This window comes from Erythranthe guttata, chromosome 14 (genome assembly GCF_056151865.1).
Source record: "Erythranthe guttata isolate IM_541 chromosome 14, IM_541, whole genome shotgun sequence".
In the NCBI taxonomy this organism is placed as follows: Eukaryota; Viridiplantae; Streptophyta; class Magnoliopsida; order Lamiales; family Phrymaceae; genus Erythranthe; species Erythranthe guttata.
The window spans coordinates 1,073,225-1,088,357 of NC_142546.1; the positions used below are offsets into that span (position 1 = coordinate 1,073,225).

Consider the following 15,133-nt stretch of genomic DNA (forward strand, 5'->3'; position numbering starts at 1 on the left):
GGTGGCGGTTGTAATTTACCCTAATAATAATTAACGTGGAGAGAGTGGTGCTGGTAATGAAAGTAAACACAGGGGAGATACGACACCGTATTACAGTCTTGTGCATAAAGACGAAGATTACGAGAAAATCATCATCGGACAACATGGGGCACGGTGGCTATGGCAAGCGCAGCGCAGCCGCGGCGGAGCGGAAGAAACCGGCGGGACAGCGGCGGCCTAAAACCCTTTCCGTAGACAAGAAATCGAAGGCTAACAAGCCTAAATCCGTCTCTCTCAAAAATCAAATTCGCTCCACTGAACGCATGCTCCGCAAGGTAATTTACTCTTCTCAATTTCCAGTAATTTCCTCTGCCCAACGTACACACACATGTCTGTGTGAATTGAATTTTTATTTTAATTGTTTTGGTTTACCGGCGTTGATTGCTGTCGAATTGGTCGGTGAGATTAGGATTGTCTATATCTGTAAAATCACTGCATTTTCTTTTGATTTAGCCCTAGGATAATAATCACACAATTGAGCTTCCTCTGTTTTGTTGTTATTGATATATATACATATATATACACCATGTAGCTGCTGATTTATATGAATTTGATGAATGATTTAGTTAATTAATTCTCAACATACAGGATCTGCCTCCCGAAGTGAAGGAAGCGCAGGCGAAGAAGTTGGAGGACCTCAAGAAACAACAAGAGATACACAATCGTTTGGCGTTGGAGCGTATTTTATTTATTCGTGACAGAAAGATCAAATTTTTCGGTAAGGAGTAGCCTTATGATCAGGATCTTTTTTCGTTTGTGCCTCAGCGTGATGAAGTGTTGTAAATGACCTGGTAGTTGGAATTTATATGCCTAGAGAGAAGAAAAATCGAAAGAAGGATAAGACGGTTGGAAAAGCAGCAGCGTACTTCAACTGTTCACTCTCAGGAAACGGAGATTGCGAACCAACTGTCTGAGTTGAAAGAAGATCTTGAATATGTCAAGGTATGATATGATTTAATCGCCAGTGAACATTGTAGGAAACTGCCGATGTTGCTCTATAAAGATTGTTGCTGTGCATTATAATACTTGAAGAATTTCGTTAATCGTTTTTTTTTTTTTGAAAATTGAATTGCAGTTCTTCCCAAAAACTGAGAAATATGTCTCCTTATTTATGGGAGGTGATGAGGCAGAAATTGTAGATAAAAGAAATAGGTTGCGTACGCAAATTAAGGCTAATCTGATTGCTGCTGCAGCAAGTGGAAAGGATTTGGAAGGTACTTTGTTTTTCCTTCTCTCGTTTTTTGAGTACTATTACAGTATTACTTGAGCTAACCCAATTTAGAATTGTTATGGGGAACATATAAATTTTCCTTAAGTTTCTGCTGGATTTTCTCCTCGTCAAATGTCATGATCATCTAGAATTTGTCGGAACACCTATGCTTAAAAATGCCTACTCATTTCATTGCTTCCTCTGCAAAATTTTGCTTCTAACACAGCGTTAGTGTCGTAAAAAAGTCCAGAATCATTAGGGAGTAGTAAAGAACCTCTGCAGTAGAATAGTATTATCTAATACGTTAACTGGGATGTCGTGTTTGATAGTGTTTCTCTCTAGTCATTTGAATGTATTTAAGGGATACATTAAATTGATTATGTTCTTTGTGTTTGGACTATTAGTTAGGAACTGATAATAGAAGAGTGGGATTAGGGGTGGAAATCAGACCGGTTGGATCGAAATTTGCACTTTCGGAAATTATTCCGTTTTTTTGGAAGTGAAAAACTAATTTTAATTCCGGTCCAAAAGAATTGGAATTACGGAAAGTAGGATGAAATAACTCGTCCCAAAATCGGAAATTTTCGTAACAGAATCGGTGGGTTTCAAAAAATTCCGATTCCGTTAAAAAAAGTTGGGAAAAAATCGGAATCGGAATTTCAAAATGAAAAATATTGTTCCCAAATCAGAAAAAAATGGATCGGAATTAGCGGAAACTGGAAATTCGGTTCCAATTTTCACCCCTAAGTGGAATATATGCAGATTAATAGGTGTGGAATAATATTTGTGAGCTGCATTACTAGTACCTTATAAAGCAGTAGCTTCTTCTTTCCTTTATACAAGAGATCAAAAACTGTTGATGCCAATTGGTCATTTCATCATCACTCAGCATTAATATTGTCTTTTTACCTTTTTTTTTTTTTTTTAATTTTATCCCTCGTCACATTAAACGTGTTCCAACTCAATACTCGGCTTAAATATGTGTAACAGAAACAGGGAGTGAAGATGACGGTCTATTAGATGCCAGCGAGGACGATTTTTTCTTAAACGGAAGCTCTAGTGATGATGCTGATGCAGACGATGAGTGGAGTGCAAGGTAAATATCCCCACCGTCACTCATTCCTCTTTTTTATATCTCTTTTTTATTTCAATTTAAAAGTTAGTTACCTCAGGAAACTGTGTGTATTTGGTAGAAAACCATTTCTAGGGTTTTAAAACATTAAGGCTCGGATTGACGCGTCTCGTGTGTCTTAAGGGCATATATATACGCATGAACTTTCGTAATGCTTGAAAAATATTAAACATGATCGAAATCCGCTAGACTATATATATTATGGAGAAACTTCGGTTTTGAAAACAGAATATAGCATTTAACAAGGACCAACATCCACCACTCTTCAGATAATTAAAAAAAAAAAAAACCAACTGTGTATGTCAAATTTAGATATCATGAGATACATAATAAAGATTATTTTTCAAAGAAGAAAACGAACTTAAAAACATTAGGGCAGACCGAATAAAACTTAAACGAAAAACCCAAAAATCGTACAAATAACTAATGCTCATTATATGTGAGAAAATATTTCTATTTGGTCTGCAGGGAGCAAGTCTCTAGTGCTTCGGGTAAAGCAACGACATCAGGAGTGTCCAGTGATGAAAAGAATCAGGTTCGCCATTCTTAAGTTGGTTATTATAAAACCGATTTTTTTATTTTTTTTAAATGTTGTGTTTATGATGCAGAGGTTGAGATCTGCTCGTGCACTAATGCCACCACCCGGTCCATCGGGAAAACCAATTTCAAATTCAGTGAAGAATAATAGCAAATCAAGATTTGCAGCATCTTCTTCGGGTAAGAAGAAAACATTTAACAGAGGTGAAATATCGACATCTAGCAATACATCGAGTAGCATTGGCAGATCTTCTTTTCGAAATAGAGGCGGCAATGTTGATTCCACCACCGGAAATAGTGGTAACATGAGCTCTAATTCCGATGCTAGAAAACCTCGTAGAAAAAGGAGGCCTAAGAAGAAAAGGCAACAGTAATCGAAGTTGAGAATCTAATACTCCGACTTTCTTTTTCTTTTTTTCTTTAAATATTGTTGCGGTTCATTGTGTATCTATTGTTGATGTTATTTCGAATTCCAATCTTTACTCGTTAAGCTGAATTATTCACTCTGTTATCCACTTTCGACTGCAAATTTATAGGGAAATATATAATGTATCTTGATTCTGGATTCTGGATTGTCATCACAGTCAGCCTGGATATACTCAGGTACATTAAATTCAATTGGACTATTTATGTGGAAAATTACTTCTATTTTTTTTTTTTTTTTTTTGAAAATAACTTAGAACACAGGTTGAATGAAAAAAAAAAAGTAATAAATAAAAATGATAAACAATCATAATCAAGCTTCCTTCACACTGTCAACCATGGTGGTTTACAAAAAAAGAAAAGAACAGAAAAAAACACACTCACACACAGACATATAACAGGACATGTATATAACTATATATATATATCCTTTTGTACAATTGGATTGACAGAGATTACAAAAGCAGCAATAATAAAAACCTTAAAACAAAACAGGATCTAAGAAAACCAGCCAATTAGGTTTTAGATTCTGTAATTAATATACTAGGATCAAGAAAATTGCAAGAGAAAAAATCACAATCTTGATTTATGTATGTTCAACATTGGAGAGCCCAATCAGAGCATGTGCATAATCTGCAGATTCTCTCTCTCTTCCTCAGAGACTTCATCTTCATCTTCATCTTCAATTTTGTCACGTGACAAAAAATGAATTAAGACAGTACTCATACAGCAGAAGCACCCAAACCCCTAGCATCTGATCCTTTCATTATTCTGAGTCTCTTGCATGTTGCCATGAACATACTGCACAAAATATAATCAGTATTTATTTTTAGAGAGAGAAAGAGTTTTAGAGAGAGAGAGAGAGAGTATTAGAGAGAGAAAGAATGGTTAATGGGGACTTACTCCCAAGGAACATCACCGAGAAGCATCAAGTCACCATCTTTATCTTCATAAGCAGTTGCATATTCAGATCCAATTTTGAAATTAAACATCTTTTCCAAACCATTCAGTAGCTCTGTATATCCATTCTTATTATTATTGTAGAGCTTTAGATCAATCTTCCTAAGAAAAGGTGCGCCGTCCATGCTAACTTTCACATACTCCGTCTTCTTCTCTTCTCCGACCACCACCGCCGTGTTGTTTTTCCGGTAGCTCCTCACCGGCGGCCACCCTACTATCTGCGCCCTGAAATTGAAATACACACACATACATACATATTGTCAATTACTAGCCATAAGCCATGCATATACATACAGAGAGAGAGAGAGAGAGATCTAGAGAGAGAGAGATCTAGAGAGAGAGAGGGTATTAATTAATAATTACTTGGGAGCAGGTGCAGTAATGGATTTAGCAGAAGAAGAAACCCTATTATCATCTTCTTCTTCAGATTCATTGTTATCTGGGGAGGATCGTTTATTATTATTATTATTATTAATATTAATAATAATCTTAGGAGAAGAAGAAGTAGTAATCTCTGTGCCTGGTAAACCCAATCTCAACTCAGTTGCCTTGAAATTTAGATCATCGCTTTGAACATGATGATGAGTACCCTCCATTAATGTATTATATATATTTCTTGCAAAATATTCTTGCAAACTGTGTGTGTGTGTTTTTGTTTCTTGAGGATGAGATGGTTGATTGTAATATAGAGAGAGAGAGAAGAAAAGAAAATGAAAGGTGCTGGTTTTATAAGAACAATAATAATAATATTGGTGTAGTGGTGAAGATAGAAATGAAGATGCGTGTGAATTAATTATTAATTAAATAATTAAAGTATGAATTAATTAATTAGGAAAAAGGAGAGAGGTGGGTAAGGTGTCGGAAACATAATTCAGCAAGTGGAGCTGCAATTAGGGGACAAGTGATCGACAAACCTCAGCTGCCCCATATGGGCTTTACCCTTTTTTTTTCTCTCTCTAACTGACCGTGGGGTGGGTGGGGTGGTGGTGGGTTGTCATTAGTGTGTGTCATAATTGAAGTTGAAATATTATTTTTATTTTTTTATATACATAATAAAGTGTAATTAGCACTCAGGTTAAGTCTGAATATTTGGAGTACTTTAAAAAGAGGTGTTTAATCAACGAGGGTATTTATGTCTTAAAAGTTATGAAATTTGTCATATTTATATTTTAAAAGTCACTATCTATTATGAAAATTAATGATAGCTAATTTGATTTTGAAACGTCTTCTCCTAATACATATAGATGCAATATTATACACTAAAACACGAAATTGAGAAGAAAAAAAGAAAAACTATATCGTAATTATAAAATAACTTATGAATTAATTAGTGGCGACAAAATGGCGGTGTGGTAAACTAGAATTTGGAATATGGTTCATCAAACACAGTGAGTGATACACAGCAAAAATATTATTATAATAATAATAATTATTATTATCTTCTTTTCGAGACACAAAAATTTAAATATTTAACAAAGTTTAGGCAGCTCGTTTGTTGTTTATTGTCCACAAATAAAAATTTAGGTCGTTCAATTAAGATCATACATAAGGTTTAGAGGTCTACAAGTTGCCACATTCAGTGAAATACATCATATGATTTTAAACTATAGATTATAAACTAATACATACATTCATATGTATGTGTGGTTAATGAATAATTAATTGTACGGATTAATAATTTAAAATCATCCAATGTATTTCACAAATCAAACTTTAATCATTCTTTGCCGATACTTTTTGGCCTAAAGGGGATAAATAATAAATAAAGTAACAAAGCTAACAATGAAATAAAAAATTGACACATAACATAATTTTTTTAACACTAAAAAAAATAAAATAAAAGCATATAATATGAGAGTGTACACAAAAAAATTGACATGGGATCGTGTTCATATTGCTTTTGTATGTATGGAGTGTCCTTAAAGACTAGACAATATGGAACATACAACTTTGGATTCCTATCATTTTGTTTATCCAATAATTTACTCCTCCAAATTAATAAATAACACAATTATATTAATATTAAATCTTGTCAACCGAATATATTACCAACTTATACTATTTCTAGCTCGTTTGACTAAAAACTTATTTTAAATAACTGATAAGCTCTCAAATCTAATAAGCTATTTTAAGAGCTGATAAGTTTTTATTTTTTTTTATTGACAATAGAGCGTTGAACCAGATAAATAAATAAAGAAATTAAAGAAATAAATAGAGGGTGTTGCAATAAATCCGTGGGTATTTATTTCACTAGTGAAACTTCTGTATCATATAATATCAGATCAGATCAGATCAAATAACATAAATATCAAAGTTTTGGGTCCACTGCGGTTTGCTGCAGTCTATCCACTCAATGTGTTAAAATAGATTTTAGGGTAAATTACAAACACCCCCCTGAGGTATGGTCAAATTACAAAAATCCCCCTCTTGTTTGGATAATTACATCTACCCCCCTCAACTATGATTTTTTCTTACACCTCCACCCTTATTGTGCCAAATTCAACATAATCATCTAGATTTCGTGGAATGTGCTCTAGTTTGTACTCGTTTTGTGTAAAAATACAGTTTTCGATGCACCACAAACTGATATATACAAGCTAAAAATCGCATATTATGATCATCTTGCTTCATAATGTAGAGTTTCAATGGGATAAAACGGGTACACAAGTGATAATATTCCATATAATCTCGAAGATTCCACTAAATTTGAGGAGTTGAGGGGGTGGTTGTAATTATCCAAACAAGAGGGGTGTTTTTGTAATTTGACCATACCTTAGGGGGTGTTTGTAATTTACCCTAGATTTTAAGATATACTCAAACTATTTATGTGATCTCAATTCAATTTATAATTTATAATTAATTAATAATTAAAATATATCTTCCTAACATGTAATAATCTCCTCACCAACCCAACATTTGTTCTATCACACAAACTCAAATTTCAAGTCTTTTTATTGCAACAGCCATTTGCTAGCTGTTCAATGAATTTTCATTAAATTATAAAGAAAATGAAATATAATTAACTAAGCAATTAATTTGATTCCAACATGGGCCAAAATCTAAGCTTATTGGGCCTAAAGGCTAAAGCGATGCTCAAATATGGGCTGAATCAAGAAGAGCCCATGTATATTAAATGTTATAAATTAATGCAGTCGGCCGTTATAAAATTTTATTTATTTAACGAAATATTAAATTATAGAACTAATAATTTATTAAATTTTGTTCCGAGTATGAATCGACAAAAAATATTATTTAAAAAAAAGGTTAATAATTTATTGAGTATTAATTTATAGAGATTCATGCTAATTGGTGAATTGAAATTTAAATTAGTAATCATTTAGGAAAAAAAAAAAACAGAATAGACACATAAACAGTATAAACCAGTTGGCACCGAAATAATTATAAATGATACAAAATTCTGTGCCACATAACATCCCACCTTCCCAACCACACAACCCACACGAGTGCTGTCTGTCCTCAGTCAGATTCTGACACGTGGCCCCACAACTCGCACGTGGCTAGTATTACAAACTCATTTTCCACTAATTGCCTACTGCACAAATCCATATATAGTTCCAAAATAATTAGGTTTGTTAATTTCGGTAATAAGGAATTATGGCATTTCAAAAATTTGTATCGTTTATCGAACTGAACTGTTCAGTTCGGTATAGTTTTTTTAACAAATTAATTTGGCAGAAAATTCGATTCGGTTTAATGGTCGAGTGAACTCCCCTTAAAATAATTTTGGAATTTTTTTAAAATTACAATTCGTGTATTATTTTTGTGATCATTAAAAAAACTATTTTATGTAATGTATTTATCTTTCAATTTAGGAATTTAACTTTATTATAAACCATTTTTTTCTTGGATAATATATTTTCTTATAGCTAAAGCCTAAAATTAAAGTCACTATCTTCTAAATAACTTCTTCATATGTATTTCCACACGTGTGTGTGTTCCTGGCTAGGTGTATGCGTGTACGTGTGAGTATTTTTGTAGAGTTAGCGTTTTTGTATGTATGTGTATGACAATATTCAAATTTTCGAATTCCTTTTAACGGAATTGAAGTTCGAGTCTGGTTCTGATTTTCGATCCGTATTTAATTATAAAAATTAAGATTTTATTTCGCCGAAAATTACAATATTATTATTCATTTTATATTATATATGACTCAAAATTTGAATAATTTAAATCTCGCAGTTTTCCATGCAATATTTTCGATTCTTAAACGAGTTTCTTCATTGTAATTTCTTGTAATGGAATATAAATTAAATTAGTTCTTTGGTTTTGGAATTCAAAAATATCAAATTCCGATTTCCACCCCACAATTCCCTTCTAATTTCCATAACAATCTTGCAAGTTGGTAATCTTGCCACGTTGATACCCCAAATACCATTCAATTTTATTTTATTTATTTATTTTTTTAATATTAACTGACCCGGATGAAGGTTTGGAAAAATAATTTATTCTACCAACTATGCACATCCATAACGAATTAAATGTATTTTATCAATAAAAAAAAAATTAAAAATAAGAATTGTGATCAATTTGAATGTCAGAACAGTTGGGTTTTTGACAATTATTCTCATTGATCCAACTATTTTTGTGGTCACGTTAAATGTATTTTCACGTGAATGAGTTTGATGTGTGCATTCAATATTAATTAATTAATTAATTTGTGATTCCATATTTAATGTGATGATTGATTTTCTAATTTTATTCACCTTACACTATAAAATCAATTACATTTTCTTTATAACTTAACGGTTACATAGTCGATTGGTACATGCTCGAATCTCCTTATCAACGGTCGCTAGATTGAGTTTGTCACATAAGGTTAGTCTAGTCTGATTTACGTATTTGGTATAATTTGCAAGTTATAATACGAGCATGCAGGTTTACCTAATGCACTTGTATGATTAATTGTGTATTCCTTTATTACTAAAAAGAAAAAAAGAAAAAAAAAAGGTATTGAACTTAAACAACATATTTATATATAGAAAAATTTATTGAAAAAAATTTTGCATTTATAAAGATTAAAAAATTGATTACGAAAAAGAAAAACTCATAATATATTTCCAATTTTCTTTGTTTTTTTTCACTAACACCAACTTAAATCAGTCACGTGACTCACGTGGGAAAGTAGAGTCTACACGTAATTGGGCTCATATATGGGCCTAACTAATAGGATGGACCATCAGCCACTAAATTCCTATAGGCATCAATCAATGCTTTTAATTCAATGAAAGAAAATTTGGTAGTTGAGGCAATATATTATATATACAAATTTATTCTTTTAGTAATTTTAACTTTCCTAAAACCTAAATTAGATCATGGGTTAAGCAATTATTAATAGTAGATTAGTGGTTGTTAACTTATTTTTCTCGCTAATCCACTAACCCGTTATCTAACCCATTATCTTAGTGCTTGGTTTCTCGCTTAACGTATGCATGTAGTGGACGTATTCTCAAGTCTACTAATTTATTAATACAGTTCACATTGTCAGTTTTGATGTACGAATTTTAGTAGAGAAAGCAATTGGAAAGAAGAAAAAATTAGAATAGAGTTATTTCAATATCTCTTTTATGGGTCTGTATATACTCAACTTCAGTACATAGTTTGCAAGTCTAGAGATAAGTTAGTTTGTATTAGACTTGACTGTACGAATGATCTGCGGAAAATATCTTTCTTACACAGCTCATAGGAAAGATTGTTTAGTTCCTTTCTTGTGTATTCGTATATATATTTTCTCATAAATAACTCGGAAATATATAATTGTTGGATCAAATATTAGAGTATAAATTTTGTAATGTCATTATCACCATCATTGTAAATGTCATCCTTATAATAATGTTCAATTAAAAAAAACATTATTCTATATTTTCTATCAAATTATGCAACCATATAATTAAATTTGTACCAAGGACCGAATGTGATAGGGGGGAAGGAATGTCACAGCAACAGTTGTTCTCTAAAATAATTAGATTTTGTGGCCTTGAAATGGATTATTTAATATTATTTAGGACCAGCACAGTCATTTTCATTATTCGGCCCAAAAATATGTCACTTTTAGACACCTCAATTTGCATTTATTTATAGTAAAATAATCATTTATAAAGTTGCATGTACAAATCTCCAATTATTTAATTTATTATCTGTGTGTGTTTTTTTTACTATAAATAAATAATTATGATTTATTTAATGCATTTCACTAGTTGAAGCATGAAATAAACAGTACTATGTGTTCACTCGGAAGTGGTCATGACCAAGAATCAAATTGGACCCTCAATTAAGTTTTTGTTACAAGTAAACTATACAATTTTGATAAAATCATTTACTAAAAAAGTTTAGGTTGAATTTAATAAAAAGAAAAATCAAATTAACGTGATTGAGTACTAATGATTCAGTTTCAGTCAACCCATTGATTTATATATGGGAAAATTACGGTAACCTCCTAGAGGTAAGCTCAAATTACATAAAAAGAAAAAAAAAAAAACTCATCATATTTGAATAATTACAACTATCTTCAACTATGCATTGTTTTACATGTTCATCTTTACCGAGTTACCGTGCCAAATTAACCTACTGAAGTAGGTTATTTCGTAAGCAAATACATAATTTAGGGATAGTTGTAATTATACAAGTACGAGGATTTTTTCTCTCTCGTAATTTTACCTTATCTCAATAGTTGACCGTAACTTGCTCATTTATATAATGTAAAACGGTTTCATTAGAACCCTACTAATCAATCTTACAATAAATTAAGAACAAAAATCACAATTCCCCAAAAAGGGCAAATACGTCATCAAAGCAAATATAAAATCAAGTAAACAATTTGATTGATAGAGGAGGAGATCCAACAAGATCAAACTTAGTTGCAACACACACTTGTAAAGAAGATTCACCTTATCTTTTTGGAGCTCCAAACTTTCATTTTTTACTAATATTTTTAACAATTCATATATATCTATATCATATCTTTCAAGTATATATATCAACTATATTACTGCGTTGAGTAAACCTGCAGTCTCATATAATAGCTTACAAACTATACGAAAAACGTAAATCACACTAGGTCAACTTTGTGTGACAAACTCCATCTAACAACAGTTGAAAACATGATTCGAACCAGAATCAATTGACACATGCTCACTTGCTTAAACCGCTAAACCATTCGTTGCTGAACTGTTTATTAACATTTTCATTTACTAGTCATTGTAAAATAAATTCATTTAGATTTGGACTTGGTAAGTTGCCAATTTTTGAAATTGCTTAATTTAAATTAAATATAAAATATGGAATCATTAAGATTTAGCAGACCAATATGATATCTTATCAGCTTTTAGAGTTAACTTTTCCACTGTGACCAGTTAACAAGTATTAATTAGTATCTGCATAGATTATAGTTTTGATTACATCAAAATCAAAATCTTTACATCTGTCTGGATCATATATATATATATATATATGCTCTACTCATCCATGACATATATAAAGCACCTTTTGGATCAATCATGCAAACTTCATATTTTTTACTAATTATATGTCTATGATAAATATATAGACATAATCATAAAATAAATAACAAGACAAAGGAAAAAAAAAAAACCAATGACAAAATAAGAGATATCGTCTTAGGGCCCGGCCCGTGTATACCTTTTTATATTATTTTTATTCTGATATTAAAAAAATATTTAATCTCGATTTTTGGCTCTATAAATTGTCTTAACGTCGCAAAAAGGAAAAAAAAAGATTTTCCTAGGTGCATTGAAGCATTTCTTGGATGTTCGAATTTCTTTAACTGCGTTCGAATTTTTTCTGGCGTACAATTAGAAGTTAACAAAAAGGAAATTATACTAAATTGGTGTTTACTAATTAATTAGTAAATTATATAAGAAGAATAAAACAAAAATAGAAAAGGTAGTTGACTTCAATTGATAGAGATAAAAGGGTATTAAAATGGAATCAATTAATGAAATTGGAGCCACAAAAGCGTGTGTTAGATGGGAAAATAAAGAAGGTGGTGAGCCCAATTTATTTTCATGGGTTATTATAAGTAATATTAAGAATATATTAACAAACAATGAGTGGAATTATGGGGGCCCACCATTGGGATCCCATTGTCCCATTTTCGACCAACATTTGGAATAATTATTATTGTGCCCAAGATTCTCATATCTTGCAATTTATGGTCCCACTAAGATTAATTTTTACATTACATTTGATTCTTATTAGGTAGTCAATATTTTCTTGAGTAACGAAAAAATATGCAGTCAATCATACGGGTTCACTGAGTGAACTCACATTCTCGTATAATAGTTTGTAAATCATATGAAAGACGTAAACCACACAATGTCAATTATATTTGACAAACTCCACCTGACGACCATTAACTAGGGGATTCGAACCTGAATCGATTAACAGAGGTTCACCTGCTCCAACCGTTAAACCATCCCTTGCTGGATAATTAATATTTTTAATTAATTAGAGAATATGCGGACACTATTGGAAGTGTATTGTGTAAACTCTACAATCATATAATAACTCGTAAATCGTACTAGAAATTATAATTCTCACTAAATTAATCATGAGTGACGAGCTCAACCTAAAAGAAATTGATAAATAAATAAATTTTACTCGGGTCAAACAACATTACACTCCCTTTGTATTATTATTATCTTAGTGGTCGATGTAATAAAGGGTTTCTCCTAAATAGTTGACCACTAAATAGTGTTTAAAATATTTCAAAAAAAAATAAATTAGAATACCTACAAAATTGAAAGTCAATGACAACTAATATTATTCATAATGTACTAGTATCGACATAAAAGATTCTAATTTTCTTGTACATGATTTTCTTGGCTTAATTCCACTTTGCACCCTTGAAATATACCATTTTAGCACTTTGCACCCTCGAAATAAATTAATAACACTTTGCACCCTCGAAATACAATAAATCATGCATAATGCACCCCAAATGATTTTTTAAAGCTAAAAAATATAAATTTAATATTTGTAGTGATATTTTTTTAGGATGCCAAATGTCAAATATTTTTTTTATTCATCAATCATTTTGAAACTATAAAGTTCAAAAATAAAAATACATTCCATCAACATATTTAAAAATTATATTGTTTTATCAAAATAAAATATTTTACGAAAAAAAATCATTCAGCTATTACGTTATCAAGTTATCTGAAAATTATTTTTTCTTCCAAATATTTTCACCTAATATTTTACAAACAGTGACATAAAAGATCCACAATCGAATAATTTAGTGATAAAAGATTATTTTTTTTATTTTTCTTTTGTAAGATAATGTAGTTTTTTTTAAATAATCCGGTGTAATTTTTATTTTTTCGCACTTTATCCGCTCGAAATTAGGTTTGAGGTTCAAGAAAACAACAATTTTTTTTTATTTTGTACCCCAAAAAGAAAAACACCAATGAAAAATAAAATTGCCTTTATTATTCAATTGAGGGTGCATTGTGAATGATTTATTGTGTTTTGAGGGTGCAAAGTGCTATTATTATTTTTCGAGGGTGCAAAGTGCCAAAATGGTATATTTCAAGGGTGCAAAGTGGAATTAAGCCGATTTTCTTTTATAATTTACATTATTGACTAATTAATCTTTAATCATGGATTTTTCTAATATAAATTTTCCAATCTCACAATTCATTTTTTTTTTAATTTCAATTATGATCTTTGTTCACACTAAGCTATATAAATGTCTATGGGTTTCTATTACCTAACACATCAACATAATTTTAATTATTAATTCAATATTTTATTTATAAAAAAAAAACAAAAAAAGAAATAAAAAACACATCAACATAAAGATCAAAGTGGTCCAATTAGTTCTTCACTACATGCATGAATCTTTGTAGGGTGTGTTTGGACCACTCGTGACATATCCAACTCCTCAACTTAGGTTATCGTAAAATATTCAAAACTCCCCAAAAGTAAAATTCAAGTGGGAGTCACTTTTTCTTTTCTAGATATATATATAAACTAAATAAATAAATGTCACTGAAATATCGTTTTTTTTTTGGCAAATTAAAGTCAAAAAATAGTATCTAGCTTGTTTTTATTATTTGATTTCGACTTCACCGAGTTTCAAAAGATGAAAACTGAGATATCAACTTTTTGCAGAATTAATTTTATTTTGTGATTATTGTATCATCAAAAAATATATATAGGGACCATTAATTTGGCATGATTCGTAATTTTCCGTAAAAAGTTTGATTTTTAATAACATTGTGAAAGATTAATAATGAGTTTTTTTTTTAGGGCAAATTACAAGGCCCGCCTCGGGTAAGACCTAATTACTAAAATACCCTCCTTGTCTGTATAGTTACGACTTAGGAGCGCCTCCTGAAATTAACGGGTTGCAAAATTCTTGACAGAATGTAGTAAATGTCTAAAATATCCATGTGTACAAATAAGTAAATGAAACAAAAGAAAATGGTTATAAATTTAATTTTCTGATTTTCTTACACTTGTCACCTTATGCAATGTAAAACATTGCACATAACCACTTTCGATAAAAAGAAACCCAGTTAACAGTAAACAAAAAAATGTTAATAAAAAATTATAGAAAGAAAAAACTACAATTGTTTTGTAAACCTTACAATTAGATCCCTAGGGGTTTTATGGTCATTACAAAATGGATATTTCATGGAATTTATAATTGGATTCCATTTTTATTTGTTAGACGAAGGATTTCTTAGGAGGTGCTCGTAATTATACAAATATGGAGGACTTTTTCGTAATTAGGTGAATTGTGTTAGTTTAATAACAAGTGAGTTAGAGATGTTTCCTTCTCGTGAAGA

The 15,133-nt window shown here is 30.9% G+C and overlaps 2 protein-coding genes across 2 annotated transcripts; one reads left to right on the plus strand and one right to left on the minus strand.

Moving 5' to 3' along the window:
• The first annotated feature begins 31 nt into the window (after window positions 1-31).
• On the plus strand, window positions 32-3,483 carry LOC105973500 (uncharacterized). Its single transcript, XM_012998531.2, has 7 exons — window positions 32-314; window positions 628-757; window positions 854-981; window positions 1,115-1,253; window positions 2,240-2,345; window positions 2,850-2,916; window positions 2,990-3,483. Exons 1-7 carry the CDS (start codon window positions 57-59, stop codon window positions 3,290-3,292), a joined length of 1,131 nt encoding a protein of 376 aa, XP_012853985.2. The 5' UTR covers window positions 32-56; the 3' UTR covers window positions 3,293-3,483.
• Window positions 3,484-3,641: 158 nt separating this feature from the next.
• On the minus strand, window positions 3,642-5,047 carry IAA2 (indole-3-acetic acid inducible 2). Its single transcript, XM_012998532.2, has 3 exons — window positions 4,665-5,047; window positions 4,245-4,526; window positions 3,642-4,142 (listed from the first exon to the last, which is right to left on the minus strand). The coding sequence occupies exons 1-3, from the start codon at window positions 4,895-4,897 to the stop codon at window positions 4,064-4,066; spliced, it is 594 nt and encodes a 197-aa protein (XP_012853986.2). The 5' UTR covers window positions 4,898-5,047; the 3' UTR covers window positions 3,642-4,063.
• Between the last annotated feature and the right edge of the window lie 10,086 nt (window positions 5,048-15,133).

Bases quoted from the DNA above. Each gene is read 5' to 3' on its own strand.
- IAA2 (XM_012998532.2), bottom strand. From the start codon at position 4,897: ATGGAGGGTACTCATCATCATGTTCAAAGCGATGATCTAAATTTCAAG. The intron at 4,527-4,664 runs GTAATTATTAAT...TTTCAATTTCAG, and splicing joins ATTACTGCACCTGCTCCCAA to GGCGCAGATAGTAGGGTGGC. The intron at 4,143-4,244 runs GTAAGTCCCCAT...TATTTTGTGCAG, and splicing joins CTCGGTGATGTTCCTTGGGA to TATGTTCATGGCAACATGCA.
- LOC105973500 (XM_012998531.2), top strand. From the start codon at position 57: ATGAAAGTAAACACAGGGGAGATACGACACCGTATTACAGTCTTGTGC. The intron at 2,346-2,849 runs GTAAATATCCCC...TTTGGTCTGCAG, and splicing joins GACGATGAGTGGAGTGCAAG to GGAGCAAGTCTCTAGTGCTT. The intron at 2,917-2,989 runs GTTCGCCATTCT...TTTATGATGCAG, and splicing joins CCAGTGATGAAAAGAATCAG to AGGTTGAGATCTGCTCGTGC.